Raw genomic sequence first — 18,661 nt, 5'->3', positions numbered from 1 at the left:
AAGTCACCAAGGTCAGCTCAGCGATGGCACTATATCTAAAATTACATGTCATGAGGAGTACTATTTATGTGGAAAGTTTCATGGTTTTATGAAAAAGTGTACAATATTGCCAATTTTGGGGACTATGCTGCTATACTATACCATATAATTTTACCTACTCCCTTACTTTCATGCAAAAGCAGTCACAATAAAAAATGCAAAAAACATTTTCATGATTTTAACTTACTTAAAACACTTCAAAGGCTTTAATTCTTTAGCTATGATGCAAGCTGTTGATTTTGTAATTACATGCATCAATGTCTTTGTGACAGCAGGTAGTAGTATGTGTGTACAAGTAGTTTCACAATACTGTCTAGCTAGCTACGTGGCCATAACCTTGTGACTGTTTCAATTGCAGCACTGATGTAGTGGTATAATGCTTCCATTTTTGATACTTGAAGTGCAGGTTAATGGCTACAGTACAGTATTATTAAAGGTAGTCAGGAACACGTAGAAGCTTTAAAGCTCATGACGTCACTAGTAGTTGTTATTTAGGGACCAGCCTATTTAGTATAGCAACACACCCTAAACTTGTGCACTTCCAGATAAAACAAGTTATTATCCTTTGTGTTACCCATGAATTTCAACCTGCTCATGGGTAGTTTTCTAAAATCAAAGAAGCATGCAGCAAATAAAAGTGATAACTTTGGAATGATAAAATCAAGTTGATTCTTTCAACAAGACCTTTATTTTGGTACCATGTTTTAACAAGTTAATAATAATGGCCTTAGGGAATTTTAGGACAATATTCTGTGCAAAAATGGCCTTAAAGATCATTAATCTGCAATTTCACTACATGTATATTTAAACGTATACATGCATGCCACAAGGAGTACTATTTAATAATATACGGAAAAGTTTCATGGTTGTATGAAAAGTTCACATTTGCTAAATTTGGGGGCTACGATGAAACATTGTTAAGTGCAATGGATTTATGTTAGTGAACCATCAGGATGTTGGGAAATAAATACTATAATACATAAAAAGAAAGCAAAACAGAAGTACAGACCTGCGGAATGTGCTTTTAAATATCTCCATTTTTCTTTCTATAGCAATTCATTTTCCCTTTCACATCTTTTGTCAGTATTAGGGTAGGTGAATGCTCTATTAGAGTATCTCAGTATCTTATTCTGGTTTTATGCTAGCAGTGTTTGAGATGAGTTCCCAAGAGAATGTTGTGCTATACTGCAAGTAAAGCTTATGAGCTATTTCTGGAAATTTCCCAACTATCTCAGGATTATTCCTGATTCTTTTTACTACTAATTATTCCCAACAGCATATTCTGCTGGTCCCTAAATAAATCTTATAATTGATTATATCATTATTGTTATTATAAATTCTTGGTAATGCTGCCAGAGCAAATATTAATAAAATTAATATACATCAACGTTATACCTGCAATCCCGCATGTGTATAATTTTTTTTTGTTTTAGAGTAAACTTTATAACAGCAGGGGAGGTGATCCTGAAATGAATACAACTAGCACATTACCCTGATGGACTTTGAATGTATACATGTACACTTTTTATGGCTGCTGACTATAATTTTCCTTAATAAAAGGTTTTCTGCCATAAGGTAACATAAGCATGATTCGCTGCAAAATTTGCATTAAGTTAGGACAATTAATACAAGTGACACACTTGCATATTGTAGAATTCCTTGGGTTTACTATCAAGTCATAATTTTTATTATAGCAAAACAAGAAGATGTTACATGAACAGTACAATTATGCATTTAGTTATGTAACTTATTGGTACATTAAACTTTGTCTAAAATCAAGTTTACTTATGAAGGGGCTGCCTTATCTAAAGGTGGTATCACATAAGACTTGATTTCCAGATTGAACTGTTTTAACTCGTCATACTCTTCCTTGGTAATATGTGAGAATATTTTATTATGTACAATAGCAATCATTTTATCATAACCATCAGGAATATCTCTTTTCTCCTGTATGCAGTACTCATAGATTTGTTGTAATTTTATTTGACTGTCTATTTTTTGTTCATACTGGTCCAGCATTGCTTCACAACGTTCAGAAGATTCTAATGACTCAATGAGAATTCTTAGCAATGAGAAATCATCCCATCTCCAGCATCCACGTAGATTTTGGGTCAACAATATTCTAACATCAGCACAAGCATCTATGGCTTTCTGTTGCTCTTCGTTAAATAGTAACACACCTGGGTCATCTTTGACAGTAAGAAAAGAGCAAACATGTTTTAGAGTTTCTAAATTTTCCTTTTCATTTTTCTTCAGTTCTGTGACAATGTTTGCTATAAGGATAGCAAATTCAATGCTAGCAGTAGCAATCAGAGGAGTGGCAATGTGTGGCAATGACTTGGCTGTTGAAACTGCAACGTCCTTATCTGTGTGTAAATTAAGTCTGCATATGTTTAATATGTTTTAATACTTAATGAGGAATATACAGTGTATGTATTGCACAAAATTCTTTCCCAATTTGACAACATTGTGACAATTTCATTATTACTAGTATAATTAAAAATTAATAGTGATAAAAAGTAGTGAAACAAGAGATATGAATGATGGTAGCTAGTGCAACATATAGTTATGTAGGAAAATCACTACATCGACATGTTATCGTCATCCAATGCCAAAGTAGGGATTTCCTGATATTGCCATGTTGTAATAGTTACCATCATTCACACAGTAAAAAAACTTTGTGAATACTGTGGCAAAGAGTATTTGCTACAGTATTCACCACTTATATTTTACTGTGCATATATCTTGTTTTATTACTTTTTATTGCTGGAACCTACCATCATTTTTTAGTTTGTTAACTTCTTTTGCTTAGTGTATAGCTATGTTATACACATACGACTGTGACTGCTTTATTGGAGTATCTTGATCTCCCTGCTTGTCTCAAGTGAACTCTAGATGTAATAGATTAAGGTCTGGTTGTCTGTTAGTGTTTTGCTGTTTTTAATGCTGGATTTTACACTAAATAATAGCTATACAGGCACAATGTGGAGTCTATGAAATTTATAAACCCGAAGGCCTGGGCTGTAGCGCATGAGCGAAGCGAGGGCGCTATTAAGTGCCTGAGGGTTTATAAATTTCATAGATTCCGCGTTGTGCCTGTATAACTGCTTTAGACTCTATTTCACATTACACTCAGATTACTTACCTCGTCCACGGCTGTTTCTGCTATAGAGGACTTGCACGCGTGAAACAACGGTTGCTAGGCAGACATGTTACGGGACAACTTTCTATGGTGCATATTGGGTCAGAACGAAGGTAACGAGATTTATTCACTAAGCGCTGGGTATAATGGCACTGGGAAGCGGGGCTGGTTTCGAAATAGAAGATCTTATCATTAGCTTCGTGAAATAGGTGGCTAATTAAATTTCGATACATTACTCACCAATTCTAACTTCATCGCCTTTTTTAATGAGCTGGGTGGTATTTACAACACAACTCAACACTGATTCGCTTCATTACAGCCTGTACCAAATCCTGAGAAATCGCTTTTCAGCCAAAACACTGTCCCGAAACATGGCTGACAGCTATGGTTGCTTAGCAATTATGATGATTTACGTCACACTGCAAGTCCTCTATAGGCTCGGAAAAAAACGGCTGGTTTTCTTGCAATAATACTAGCGCCATGGCAACTATGCGTCCTCATGTGACAAAATAATTGCGCTCGGTAAATCAGTACATGTGAACAACGCATAGCGATTGGACAAACCTAGATTTTGAGCATATGTTATATTGTGCCTGAAGGTGTGGAGTATATTAGAAAACAAGGTGGAGTATAGGAGATTTATTACCCACCCAAAACAGCCTAAATAGAGTCTAAGGCTACAGTTATTTTCGAAGCATATCATGTTGCTATACATGATGGTTTTTATGGTAGCATTTAGGTGGCAATCATCACTTTAGGGGGGAACCCTACTAAACAGTGCTACTATAATGTTTGATACACTATATAGTTAACTAAACATTCATAAAACTAATTATTTCAAAGAACGTACTTTGCAAAATTGAAGTAATTCTGCTATATTGCATTATTTTTAAAATCAATAATTTTAATATTAACAATGGCAATATATTTCTTTCTTGTGGCTGTAGTATAGGAATATTATCATTTGCATACCACATACAATATAAAGTCATTAGTATGTAAAATACCTCTACTTAGTTGTTTGTCTAAATCTTCTGCTACAGACTTCATTCCAATATTCTTCAGGGCAGTGACTAGTTGATTCCAAGTGGCATCAGGTTTCATCTGCAGCCACTTAGCAAGCATCTTATTACAACAATCATTAACATCATCAGCCTTCATTGTATCCAACATGCCAGGACCATCTTTATCATCCAGTAGTTGTATTCCGAGATCATACCATCTTGCTGCTACTCCACTGGATTCAGGTTTTAAAAAGTTGTCCAGTTGTTTTATAGTAGGATAATCCTGACCTTTGAATGGTGTAAATAAAATTACATAACCAACTGAATAATTCACCACTGAATCCATGATTACCTCTTGGTTTTGGAGATTGATCCATTATGAGTACTCAAGGATGAAGTGGAAAGAATTAGCAGCTGTAAAATCAAGAAAGTATTCCACATACCACCCATCACTACTACCATGTTCATCAGTACATACATTGTCATGTATTTTCTACTAATGATATGCATTTTCAAATAGATGGCAGTGAATTAGGCATTAAACTTACAAGCTTAGAATACTTTAATCATAGATAATAGCAAGAGTATATAATGGGGAGGGAGAGTATCGAACTACGCTATACGCTGTGAAAAATGAGCCCGTAAAGTAATCCGCATACTTTCGTTTCTTGTCGTAAACCTGACCGCTGTTGATTGCTCAGATTTAACACCTTAAATGTTTTAACGGGTGGTCCGTATGGAATCGCAATGGCTGAAATTCCATTTAGACGTGTCACTTTAACTAGTACAACTGTCGAGGCAAGGCATGGGATGGCGACCATGATGAAATATCGAAATCTCGACCTCGCTCGACCATGATGAAACCTCGATGTTTGCTTTCCGGCAGGTTAGCTGCATCTGTCTTTCTCTTTGTACGGCAAGTTCCTCTGCGTAATGTGCCATACTTTTCTCTAGTACACCGTTCTTTCACTCAGTAGTTACATCTACAAAGTGCGCCCACTGCGCTTATAATTAGTCACCAATCAACACAAATCACCGAGTCGTTTGAACGATGCCATAGGACTTTACGGGCTCATTTTTCACAGCGTATAGCGTAGTTCGATACTCTCCCTCCCCATTATATACTCTTGATAATAGAGTAAAAGGGATAGGAAACGCAAGCGATTTCCGGTCTGATTTCCATTACGCATGACTTGAAAAGACAAGACAGTTTTGTGCTCAAGCATGGGAATTAGTGTTCTAAGCAGCGTAAATAGTAATCCAACAGACTACAGCAAGTATTTAGGCCTTTGTGAGAGATTTGGTGAGAGAATTCAGACTGTAGATTTTGTAACAAAGCGTATCGCATTAACCGTGATTGTTACACACTATCATACTTTCGCTCATAGTACCTTCATGCCTCGTCCATACCGCTTCTTTTATAGCCGGTTTCACTTTCGAATCTTGTTTATAAGTTAGCCGTGTCACCAACACAGTCTTTTACCGTTGCGTTGTACTGCAAGGTGGTTTAAACTTTTGGTTAAAAATGGAAGATACTTAGTCGTTTCTTCAGGCAACAGTTTCTGTTTTGCTCTGATATTTCTTCTGGTTCTCTCTGTTAAATGGTAAGGAATAGGTTTATCACAGTTAAAAGGATAGAATATATTTACGAAGAAAGTAAAGTGGTTTAAAGTAATTTTTGGGCTGTTTTTTTCACTTTCAATCTCCTTTAATTTTGCGCATAACTTCCTTGAGGGTTGGTACCATCCTAGTTCCCTTGATTACTTACTTGAGTTCACTGTAGCGAAGTTTCACAGTTGTTGGTTGCAAAATTCTGTCGTTACAACAATTTGTTTCTCTTTGATACAAGCGCAGCTAGTGTAACGAGTATGTTCGTGACGTAATACACATAATTCCAATAGAAATGTACGTATTTTGTGACGTCATGTTATTGCGTTTCCTATCCCTTTTAAGTACTCTATTATCTATGCTTTAATTTAGCATATTATTTTGCTGTAAATACTACATGTAGGCAGTCATTAGCGATATGAGTGCAACACAAGAGCACTGCATGTACATACAGTAGCTAGATCTTATTATGCATGTAGCCTTTTTGTGTAGATTGGGCCAGCAGAAATTACTTAAGTGTCACAAATGTACACACTCTTCATGTTAGTGATAGTCTTTATTTTATTGCTTTTGGAATACTGAACCTGCTTAATTAAAAAGATAATTGATTTTGTAGACCAGACTCTTTTCCATGCAGGGCTTTATTATTTGCTGTACTAAGAACTCTGGGTCTGTAGATGTCCTGCATGCAAACCAATCTGATTGAAGCATTAGTTTATGTACCACAGAAATTGTATCCTAACATTTTCATGCTGCTTGCTTTTAGCCCACTTTGATGATTGCTCAATTTATAGATGAGCTTGTGATGGTCCGCATGGGTGCTGATGTACTATTGCATTGAAAAAATCTGGACTGTGAGACCAATACGAGGTATGTAGTTTATAGCATCTTCTTACTACTGCAATCTGCATTATTCTACCACATGTTCACACAGTTTCATTGGCTTCTAAAAGGCTTTAAAATGTTCTGCAGTATATGACCATGTTGCTATAGATTGTGAACCATTTTGCAAAACATCGCATTGGATAATTTCATATCATCTCATCATTAATCTTTCCAAAAGTCTTGGAAATCTCTGAAACTTTTCAGAAATCTTTAAAATATTTGAAATCTCGTAGACAATATAGGGTGCTAATTGGTTGGTAGTAACTACACGGCTAACGCTATACCTTGGTTGATTTGCTTTTCTATGGTGAATATTTTAAGCCAAATTCCAGACTAATGCAAATGGAAGTTATGGCTGCGGATGTAAGTGTCTGTAGTTTATTTCCAGTCTAGTCACTGTACAAATCAATTGTCTTGCTCTTAAGTCCTACTGTCTAGTGCTATAATTCCAAAACTACTCACCACAATAGGCTGAAATTTTGTTGATCCATTCCTTGGACACTGTAGATAATACTGAGAAAAAATTCAGAAGTTGTGCAAACAAGTCGGGTTTTTGCTGAGACGGTCACAGATGTCAGAAGTGATTTGCTATGGCAACATATCAGATTCCAGTGCTACAGTCCTATTCTTTCAATTCTGAGCAATGGAGAGCTTTTTTTGCTTTGAACATTTTTGTGATACTTAGCTGGAAAATCTCAAGAGATTCAATACACAAAAACTGGATGGTACCTGACAGCAGCTCTCATTAGGAGTAGCGTCTCTGTGCCAAACCAGGACCGCAGCAGCATGTCAAGGTTTTCACCACCGACAGAAAACATCCTCATATCCTGGCAGATTTCTGTAAGCATTCAAGCTTAGCTGCAGGACTGAGGCTGCCAAGGCTAAATCATGGATTTTTTCTCCTTTTTCAGGGCCGGTGGAAGCACTACAGCCACTGCCGTAGCAGATTTTCACAGCCCAGCCAGTCACGTGAGCACATGCCTAGCTAAGCTAATACACACTAATTAGGTGGCTCCGTATAGTAGTTACATCTTCAGATATGACATACACTAATTTATATCAGTTTCTAACCATTCCAACCTTTAATACAGTAAAAGGATGTGCAGCCCTGCCGACTTCACGTTACCACTTGTTTATTGCTCTATTATATTCGTGCGTATAATGATCGAAGCACGTGATGACTAGTGCGGTGGACGTTCTTACAGCTCAGCCTAGAGTTGTGCTGGGAATCTTATTGCAATCAATGATAAACCTAGCCAGCCACGATTAAAATTGTTCCTGAAATGGAGTTTTGGATTGAAGACTGTTAGTCATCAATCTTTTCAAGTGACAAATGGAGATAATGTACCTAGCTATGGTAGTTAAGCTTGCAATTGTATAAACGAAATTATTATTATTATTACAACATATAGAAAGGTAGTGTGACAGCTACGGAAGTTACAAAAGTCAGTATATGTATAAAGCAATATCTTAAAATCAACCCTTTTAAAGTGCTAAAATTGTTTCAGAATGTGGTTTACAAACACTAAAAATTCTAAAGTTTCCTGGGGGGCATGCCCCCAGACCCCCCTAGAGAGGCATGCTTCACACACTCATCACAATCTCTGAAACATTGCCTGGCTTGTTGCCTGACCAACCACTAAGAGCTTCCATCGGCCCTGTTTTTGCAACATACCTTATAAGCTCATTATAATGTTGTAGCCCTTTATGAGCCATCACTAGAAGCATTTCAGTTGATGCATCCGCCTATGGATTGGGGGCAGTTCTACAACAATATGGAAAACTATGACCTGTGTGTAGTGTAATGTAAATATTGATTATGTAATGTACTGCTATATATGTATGCATGCGTGTACAATGATTCATTCTAATTAATTCCCAATAGTACATGGTGTTAGAAGTGTTAGTTCACTCGACTCACCAGTTACAGTGACATGGCTATGTTCCAAGTGTCACCACCAGAGGCATTTGACTTTTCTCAGCCCGACAGTTGGCCGAGTGGATAGAAGATTTGAGCGATTCTGCCAAGCCACATCCGGTCTTCAAGACAAAGCAGAAGAAAGTCAAGAAAATACTCTTATTTACATGATGGGAGATAAAGCAGATGATCTTTTGTCTTCATTTGGACTAAGTGATGAAGAGTAAAAGAAATACTCAACAGTTAAAGCGAAGTTCGACGGCTATTTTGTGAAACGACGAATTGTTATAGTCGAACAAGCCAGATTTAACTTGCGCAAACAGTTGAAAGATGAATCAGTGGACAGTTTCATAACAGATCTATTCAGTTTGGTTGAGCACTGTGGTTATGGGCAACTGCGTGATGAGATGGTTAGAGACAGACTGGTAGTAGGTATGCTTGATGCTTCTTTATCAGAGAAGATGCAGTTAAATTCTGAGTTGACACTCGATAAAGCCCTTGCGATGGCTTGGCACAGTGAAGCATTGAACAACCTGTGGTAAGAGGCATTGCTCAACAGAATGATCTTACTGTTGAACATGAAACAATTTTACACCTTGACCTCAAAGAATGTAATCCAACGATCCTTCAGTTACCCCAAAAGAAATGAATCACTACAGTCAGCACAAAAATGTTCCAGGCCTCAGACATGTTAAACAGCAGTACAACATATGCGCTACAACAATAGCCTTATCACTGCAAGTACACGTGTGTCGTAAGTGTATTCTAATTAATTAGTACATACGCCTGCAAGATCCAGCATTTGTAAGTAGTGTAATAAGACTGGTCACTACACTTCATGTTGTTTCACCAGAGGTTTTTCACATGTAACTGCTAGTACAGAAGACAATGACTCAGATGAAGATACCTTTCTGGGAAGTGTAGGATTACAAGGGGAGTCACAATGGTTTGCTACCGTTTATTTAAACAAGAAATATGTGGAATTTAAGCTGGACACCGGGGCAGAAGTAACAGTTACAGTGTACCTCTGAAAACTACATTTTCAAGATTCTCTGATATCAAGTTGAAAAGGCCCACCGAAGCTCTCTATGGCCCTACAAAATCACCCCTCAAAGTTGTTGGGCAGTTCACAGGATGTTTTCAATACCTCAATACTTCCTGCAAGTTACATGTGTTTGTAGTGAAAGATTTAAAGACCAATTTGTTGGGCCTTCCTGCAATTACCGCCTTAAACCTTATTGCAAGAGTTCAGCATATATCTTCTTCCTAAGAATCAGTTTTTAAGTCGTATCCCAAAGTTTTTCAAGGTCTAGGTACACTAGGCAAAGAATACAAGATACCTTTGAAGCCAGATTCTAAACCATATGCCCTACATACAGCTAGGCGTGTTCCGATTTCACTACATAAAGAAGTGGAGAGAGAAATTAAGCGGATGGAATCTCTCAAAGTGATATCTCCAATTGATGGACCATCACAATGGTGTGCTGGAATGATGGTGATCACTAAGTCATAGGGTAAAGTAAGGATTTGAAGCCACTCAACGAGAACGTGATGAGAGAATTTCACCCACTACCAGCAGTAGATGAAACTCTAGCCCAACTATCAGGGGCAAGAATATCCACAAAATTAGATGCAAACTCAGGCTTCTGGTAAATTCCACTTGTCCAGGAATCACATCCACTCACCACATTTATAACCCCCTTTGGGAGGTATCAGTTTAATGTGGTCCCTTTCAGAATTACATGTGCACCTGAATTATTCCAGAAACGAATGAATGTTTTACTGAAAGACTTGGATGGGGTGTTGTTCAGTATGGATGATGTGTTAGTCTATGGAAAAAGCCAAAGTGAGCATGATGAAAGACTTGAAGCAGTGCTGAAACGTATTGAGGAGTGTGGCATGACACTGAATAGTGAAAAGTGTGAATTTTCCAAAACACGAGTAAAGTTCTTGGGGCATATTATTGACCAGAATGCAGATCCAGCAAAGACTGAAGCCATCATACAGATGGCAGCACCACAGAACACAACTGAATTGAGAAGATTTACTGGAATGGTTAACCAGCTATCCAAATTTATTCCAAATTGTGTCGACTATTTACATCCACTTAATTCCTTGCTGAGCAAGAAGAATGCTTGGCTGTGGGGACCAAGCCGAGAACAAATTTTGTAGAAAAGTTATCATATTCGACAACTTTAGCTCTTTGCAATCCAGCACGGAGCATCATACTCTCCGCTGATGCTTCGTCCTACGGAAACGGGTCAGTTCTGCTTCAGGAGAATGATGGTAAATGGCAGCCAATAGCGTACGCCTCCCGCACTATGTTGGATACAGAGAAGCGATACACACAAATCGAGAAGGAGGCTCTTGCCTTAACTTGGGCAGCTGAGAAGTTTTCAATGTATCTCCTGGGCGGATCATTCTGTATGGAAACAGATCATAAGCCATTGGTACCTTTACTAAGTAAAAGAATTTGGATGACTTGCCCCCACGTATACCGTGTTTTAGATTAAGACTAATGAGGTACAACTTTTCGATTGTTTACACACCAGGAAAGTTTCTGTACATCTCAGATGCCCTTTCCAGATTTCCACTTCCACAGTCAAATGACTCTCATGACCTACAAAAACCAGTAGAAGCTTACATTGCTAATGTAGTATCAACCCTTCCTGCTATTCCAGGTCACCTGGATACATTACAAACTGCTCAGAAACAAGGCAAAGTTCTATCCTAGGTGGAAAACTTTAGCAAAGTGGGGTGGCCAAGAAAAAGCCAAATGGTCCTACAGCAAAATTCAGGCTTGTAAGACGTGAGCTTTCTCTTTATGATGACTTGTTACTTCGTGGACAGAGAATTGTGATTCCATCAGATCTTAGAGAATACACTCTACATAGGTTACATGAACGGCATCAAGGAATGGCCTAATGTTGTCTTCGGGCACTTGACTCTGTTTGGTGGCCGGGTATATCTAGTGACATCAATAATTTCATACATCAGTGTGATACCTGTTGTCAAAATTTTCAGATTACTACGGAACCAATGATTCCCACAGAATTACCTAAGAGACCATGGGAGAAAGTAGCTTCTGATCTGTTTAAACTGAAAGGCACTCCTTATATTGTTGTTGTTGATCACTTTTCTCATTACATAGAAATTCTCAAGCTTCGGCTAGTATTATTTCTGCTCTAAAACTAAAAGCTATCTTCTCAAGGCACAGTATTCCTGACTCATTGACAACTGATAATGGTCCTCAATATGCCTTGAAAGAATTCAATCAGTTCGCCAAATCCTACAATTTCACTCACCAAACCAGTAGCCATATCACCCTCAAGGAAATGGTGTAGCAGAGCGTGCAGTTAGAACTGTTAAAAGCCTGCTCAAGGACTGTACTGATCCACACTTGGCTCTACTGTCATACAGGACTGCACCCCTGCCATTTTGCAGCTACTCACCTGCACAGTTGTTAATGGGAAGACATTAGCATTCACCTGTGCCAATGTCAGAGCGAGTGCTTAGCTACCCCACAATGGCCAAATTTGGCTGAACTTCGTCAAGTTGATGACCGATACAAGCAAAAATTACAGAAACAATTTGACAGACAACATCAGGTCCGTGAGCTTCCAGTGTCAGATGACAACACCCCAGTCTACATATATCAAACGGAAAGGTCGTACCGTTTAAGTAGGGATTGCGGTGAAACTTTCGCGCGCCACCCAAAATTCCGCCTTCAAAAATCATCCTAGAAACATTTTACGTGACGAAAATCACTTTTACGGGATAGTACTAGTCCGTATAATACATACTACAGCATCAAATATAACAAAACTCTTACAGGTGGCTGGATATAGAATTTTTTTTAAATCGCCAAAACTCGAATTTTAGTCTCACTGACTGCCTCACTGACCACAGTCGCAAGGCTAGAGGTCAAACGAAACAGCATATGGTCACCAGTTTACGTCACAATAACAAACTTACCAGTGGGATGTGCCTTTTGGGGTTCCGATGAGTGTAGGTCCTCTGCGCCTTGTCTTTTCTTTTATATTCAATCAGGCTGCTTGTCTTCTTCATCCAACGAAACCATATCGAGGTGTTGATTTTCTGTATCAGCGTTTTCTTTCAGCAGCATATTTAGACGCCATAGAATTATTTCAGAGCTGGATTTCAGAAGTGCTTCAGTCCTGGCGCTACTATGAGAGGTACACTTGCTAGATATCTGCAACTTCACGATTGCAATTCGGTTCACGATAGGTTTGTGACCACGCCCACTAGGGGACCCGCCGATTATGCTGGTATAATTATGAGCATAATAGGTGCCTGAAAGCATTGAGCATAATGCTAGCATAATAGGAAGAATATTTGAGCCATACTACAAATCCTTGATGGTCAAAATACATATCACAGAAAAAGATCGATATACTCTAATAGAACAGTCAATAACTCTAATAGAACAATCAGGCAGCTGACTGTTCTATTAGAGTATATCAATTTTCTCTGTCACATGCATATTTTGAAGAGCAAAGATGTGCTTCAGCCACTTATTATGTGACCAATAACTGCAAATTTATTAGCAAAACATAAGAAAAGAGGCATAAAGCTTGAGCATAATAAAATAGGTTAAATTTTTTAGCAGTGCAGTATAGCATAATCGGTGGGTCCCTATAACGCCCACCAAATAAAGATCTTTAATAACGAAAGGGTACTGAGACCCGACCTCTTAACAATCTAGCTAGCTATTTACTTAACAATAAACAAGATCACCTCAGGTCTAGCTAGCATGCCTTGGCTGACTCGAGATATACTCTAATGCAACAGTAACTCTATACAACAGTCATGTATGATAGAACAGTTACAAGTTACATTGTTATGGTAGACATAGTTATTTTTATAAGAAAAAGAAGCAAGCACAATATAAAATTAGTATTATTGTTCTAAAGAAGACAGGTACTCCTCAGCAACAGCAAGGTCGACGGCTGGAGGCACACAGGGACGCTTGGACCTAGAACGTGATCCCCTGACACACATTAGTGAAGAGTGCAGCAAGGAGAACTCCAAACTACAGCAAAGCCTGCCCATCACCACAGAATATGGGGAACTCCACTTCTCATTGAGCAAATGGGCAAGATATTTATAAGTGATGGTATCTGCCTTTCCCATACCTATGCATGCGGAAAATACAAGTGTACGCATGCGTGTATGATGATTCATTCTAATTAATGCCTAATGGAATATATATCAAGAGCACTCACAGAGACAAAGCAAAGGCATGCCCAAAATTGAAAAAGAAGCCTTGGCCATAATAAGGGAGCCCTAAAGTACACTCTCAATGCATTGAAACTGACCATATTACTTTCAATGAAGACCCTGATGAGATGTCTCAGAGTTTAGCGTTTCAGCTTATACCTCATAAAATACCACTGTTCAATTTATAGTTATAGCGTAAGTTGCCAATCATCGGCAGGTGCCAATTATCGGCACTTGTAAACTATAGAGGCTACAGGGTATATGGAGTCTATTAAGTTCCATAATTGGCTGTTATATCCTCTAAAACATTTCTTAGAATCGTTTTCATTCAGTAATTATTGTTGTTAAAGCGCTTTACAAGCCATTCTGGTTAAGCATGGAATTGCATAAAAATGTATTGGAAATCAGTATGCTTTTACTTCTAACCTGAATATCTCTCGAACGGCTGGCCTCATCTTTGTAAAACTTCTGTGAAACGGAGTTATCCAAGGACTGCACCTCCCATAAAAATTTCACAAAGAACCAACGAGCCATCATGGAGTTACAAACAAAATCGCACATTGTGCCGATAATTGGTCAATCAGGGAATTACAGTTGTCGATAATAGGTACCCCATGCTGATAATTGGAACACGATAGACATTGCAATTTTCCTCATAACAAGACGTTCACTCACGTGAGATAATTAAATTATGGTGCGCTAAGAGACAAAGGACTGCTCTGTTAAATGGTTCAAACCGGAAGTTCATACGCCATTGAATTAAGGAATTACAATTGCATGATGAAATGGTGCTGATAATTGGGGACTTACGCTACCACGGTTATGAGGGATATGACAAAGATATATGCACAAGGGCCCGCAGGGCCTGAGTGCATATATTTTTGTCATATCCTGAGTAATTAGGTTATAACTGTTATATTCTATACCCCAGTAGAGTAACGACTATAGATAGCAATTTAGTAGTGAAACAGTACCTGTTGAAGATCGAAATCAGTAGAAATCAGACGTTTTAGACTCTTTAGCGGTGCCACGCCCATCTACTCGCGATTAATGAAGGAGACAAGAGTTCACTAATAATCCTTCTCCTTGCTCAGGTGAATAATTCTTGGTTTATTTAGGTACTTCTTTACTGTTTAGATAAGGATTTCGCGGAATGTGTGAAGTTACACCATATATGGTAAATGTAGCCACAAAGTGTGGTATATCACTAAGGAATTTTAAATTACAGCGTATAGTATTGCAATAAAAAGCACTGAAACAAGCTGGATCGGAGTAGTACGCAATGTCCAAATAAAACAATATGAAGTGAATATGCCTACTGTACATGTGCTATACTCAAAATGCACAGTAGTGATGTTCACTTCTTATTGTTTATTTGGACATTACGTACTACTCTGATCCAGCTTGTTTCAGTGCTTTTTATTGCAGTACTACACACTGTCCCTACTCTAATTTAAAATTCCTAATTTTTTCTTATACTTGTTTGTGAACCTTTTTTGCAAGTTCATGACTACTAAATACCCTGAAAACCAGTCACGAGTAATAGTTGTATCATGTACCTGAGTGATTTGCCTGATATGTACACCCATGCTCTCGGGCCTAACAGCCCTCGAGCTTGGGTGTACATATCAGGCAAATCACGAGAGCACGCGATACAGCTGATATGTACCATGCCAATGCAGCCTAAGAGCCTGCGGGCGAATAGTCACCCACACCAATACGAGGTCGATCACCAAATTCATTATATAGACCAACTTGTGAAATTCGATTATGGGACAGCAACAACTAACGTTGTTACTACGTTAGTTAACATAAGGCCACTCCAAGTCATACCTTAGTTTCTGGTCACTCCCAAGCCTACAAATGGATGCGGGCGGGCGGATGATCAGGACTTCAGGACTATAAACTCTACTGTGACAATATACTGTATGGTACTATTATTTGCTCAATTTAGCAAATTCATGTTGATTTTGTTTTTAATCAAACTTAACCAACAACATAAGTAGTTGTGCTTCGGCAAAAAATGCACTAGGAAAGTTGTTGATGGATCATGGCTAGCTATACACTGATGTATAGCATTTAAGTATATTTATTTATTTATTTAGAATATACTATAGGAAATGTTTTGCTCATGTAGCTACTTATGCTTTCCAAGTGAAATAAATGTCTCATTAGCTATGTCAGGAAAGTATTACTATGACTTATAGCTAAGTTGTTCAAATGATCATGATCCAAAATGAAATTTAACCTCTATTTTCACATCAGAAATTCTTCATTCAAATGTGAAGTCTTAGCCCACTAGCTATGTGTTTCCAGCCTTCTATTCAGTAACCTTGAGAAAAGTAACTGTCAAAGTTTTGAGTCATTGAGTGCTCCAGACTAGTGTTTTTTAGTGATCATCTGGGAATGTTTAAACTATAAGGGTTTCTACTTGCCAATCTAATTTTAGTTATGGAAAAGTTTAAGTTTAAGCTCACCGAATGTTGCCGGCTTTCCATACCCCTGTAGTGTTCAGTGATAAGGAATTTGAAGTTACTAGACTAATCATTAGAGGACTACATTTGAATTATAAAGTTAAAGCTATGGCCCATCTGCATGGACTAGTAGTTAATGCTACTGAAATTACTTTGGTTACAGAAGCATTAGTAACAGTTATAATCTGAACAGCTATATAATCAAGGACAAAACTAGCTATAGTTAGAAACATTTTTAGTGTGGCATATATACCTAATATTAGAGTTAAGAGTAGTGTGACTGCTCTATTGGAATCCCTGACTGCTCTATTAGAGTATATCGATCTTTTGCAGTAAAAAATAAGTGTCTTGCTGGGTCACGTGCACTTAAGCACCTGTAATATTAATAATAGTCCTCATAAACTAGGGTTCCAGGTTTACCATGCGGGCGGGTGACCAGAAACTAAGGTTTGACTTGGTGTGGCCTAAATGGGAAACACTCAATTTAGCGATTTTACAAGTGTTTCAAAGTTGCTACATTGCTTAAACACTGTTTACACAGTTTTCTAAACATCCAGAGGGTAAGCTTTGCTGTAGAGTGGTTACCTCGTGATATACGAAAAGTGGGCATGGTACATAATTAAACATGCTGACAAGCGCTTGTAAATTACCCATGACACTAGTTCTCACCTTGAACCTTCGTTTGTCAACTCATAGGGTGGTAAGGGAGTCGAATCGCCTCCGTCTGAGTGCTGTAGGATGGAAAATTGGCTTCATGGTTTTCATCACGTGAGCAATAATAAACTCCCACAATCAAATGCTGCCGGGATTCTTTTAAAAACAAACCAACATTACCTCACCAGATATCAAGGCCATAGTTTAACTTAAATAAACCATGGCCAGCCATGGTTTAACTTAAATGTACCATGGCCAGCCATGGTTTATGAGATACTGTACAGTATGTAACCTGGAATTTGCCTTTGAAGTTAGGTGGCTTCATGGTACATTATCATATACACAGCCAGGGCCGCCCACAGGGGGGGCAACTGGGGCATTTTGCCCCGGGCCCCAGCCTGAAAGGGGCCCCAGGAGGCCCCATGAAGGGCCCCCTGAATACCTGTTTAAAAGATCGATATACTCTAATAGAGCAGTCAGATCTAAATACTCTAATAGAGCAGTCACAGTATTCTTCAGAGGAGCAGTGTAGCAAGCTTATAGATAACCTTTTTTTTTTTTTTTTTTTGGTCTTCACCTTACAACTTGGGTGAAGGGCCCCCACTTTAACTCTTTGCCCTGGGCCCCTTAATTTCTCTGGGCGGCCCTGTACACAGCACTATATATTATGCAAGCAATCAACTAGCATAACACACCACTATATAAATTGCTAAACTTTAGTAAGTTGGATTCACGTAACTAAACAATAGTGTTGGTCACAGCAAAGAAATGTGTTTAACTAGGTGTTTAGAAACACAAGCAACTTTGCCAGTCAACTTTGCTGGAAATAACACTTACAAATCACTAAACTATATTCACTTACACGTGTCTAGTTCGCCGTGATATTGAACAAGTTGCTGTCACTGAACGATATTAGTGTCTTACTGAGTGGAATCCCTGTTGAAACATTACAACTACAATATCAACTGCTAACTTTGAAAACCACTGTGCCATGTGTATTCAAATAGTTTGGTGCAATGCCATGTGCATTCGAATAGTTTGATGCAATTTACATCCGTAGATGGAAGCCCTACTGTAGTCTGCTTAACATTATCAGCGGAGAACCTTGACTGATGGCCATGGTAAAGAAGGATAAAAGACAACACAATAGTGCACTCATTGTATGTTTATCAATACACCAAAGGTTTTTCTAAAGTGAACAAGAAACATTTCTGTGAAAGAATTAGGACTGTAGCTGTAGCCAGTTTTCCGCTACGCTTGACTGAAGGCGTCAGAGGCAGGCAAGCAGTAGAAAATTCCATTAAATACATATTTTAAAAATTCTGTAGCACCTTGACGGAAACGTTTCAAGTTGATCTGAAGACACTTTTGGGCTTAATTTTGCCCAACCAATACTGTCATGATGTTGTGAGGAAAAATCGAGGCAGGTTTTTGGGTTATATTATATCATGGGCCACACCCGTCCCTACTATACAGTACTATTATAATGTATGATACATACCACAGTTTGTCGTGGTATATCAGTTATATACCACATGCAGCGCTGCACTTTGATCTCAACCACAGGTGTGGTACAGGGTATATAGAATTATATACCACTGACACATTGTCATGGGCACCAGTTTCCAATCAGCTTCAAGCATGATTTCACAGCCTACGTCAACTCAGCTGCTGAGAAATATTGATTGCAAAAAGC

The 18,661-nt window shown here is 38.3% G+C and overlaps 1 protein-coding gene across 1 annotated transcript; it reads right to left on the bottom strand.

The window, feature by feature from the left end:
* Nucleotides 1-1,726: 1,726 nt before the first annotated feature.
* On the bottom strand, nucleotides 1,727-17,102 carry LOC136254170 (uncharacterized). The gene is made up of 4 exons (XM_066046847.1): nucleotides 16,981-17,102; nucleotides 4,538-4,599; nucleotides 4,189-4,473; nucleotides 1,727-2,405 (listed from the first exon to the last, which is right to left on the bottom strand). The coding sequence occupies exons 2-4, from the start codon at nucleotides 4,560-4,562 to the stop codon at nucleotides 1,825-1,827; spliced, it is 891 nt and encodes a 296-aa protein (XP_065902919.1). The 5' UTR covers nucleotides 4,563-4,599; nucleotides 16,981-17,102; the 3' UTR covers nucleotides 1,727-1,824.
* Between the last annotated feature and the right edge of the window lie 1,559 nt (nucleotides 17,103-18,661).

Source organism: Dysidea avara, chromosome 4 (genome assembly GCF_963678975.1).
Source record: "Dysidea avara chromosome 4, odDysAvar1.4, whole genome shotgun sequence".
NCBI classification, from domain to species: Eukaryota; Metazoa; Porifera; class Demospongiae; order Dictyoceratida; family Dysideidae; genus Dysidea; species Dysidea avara.
This window is presented reverse-complemented; position numbering and strand designations above follow the sequence as displayed.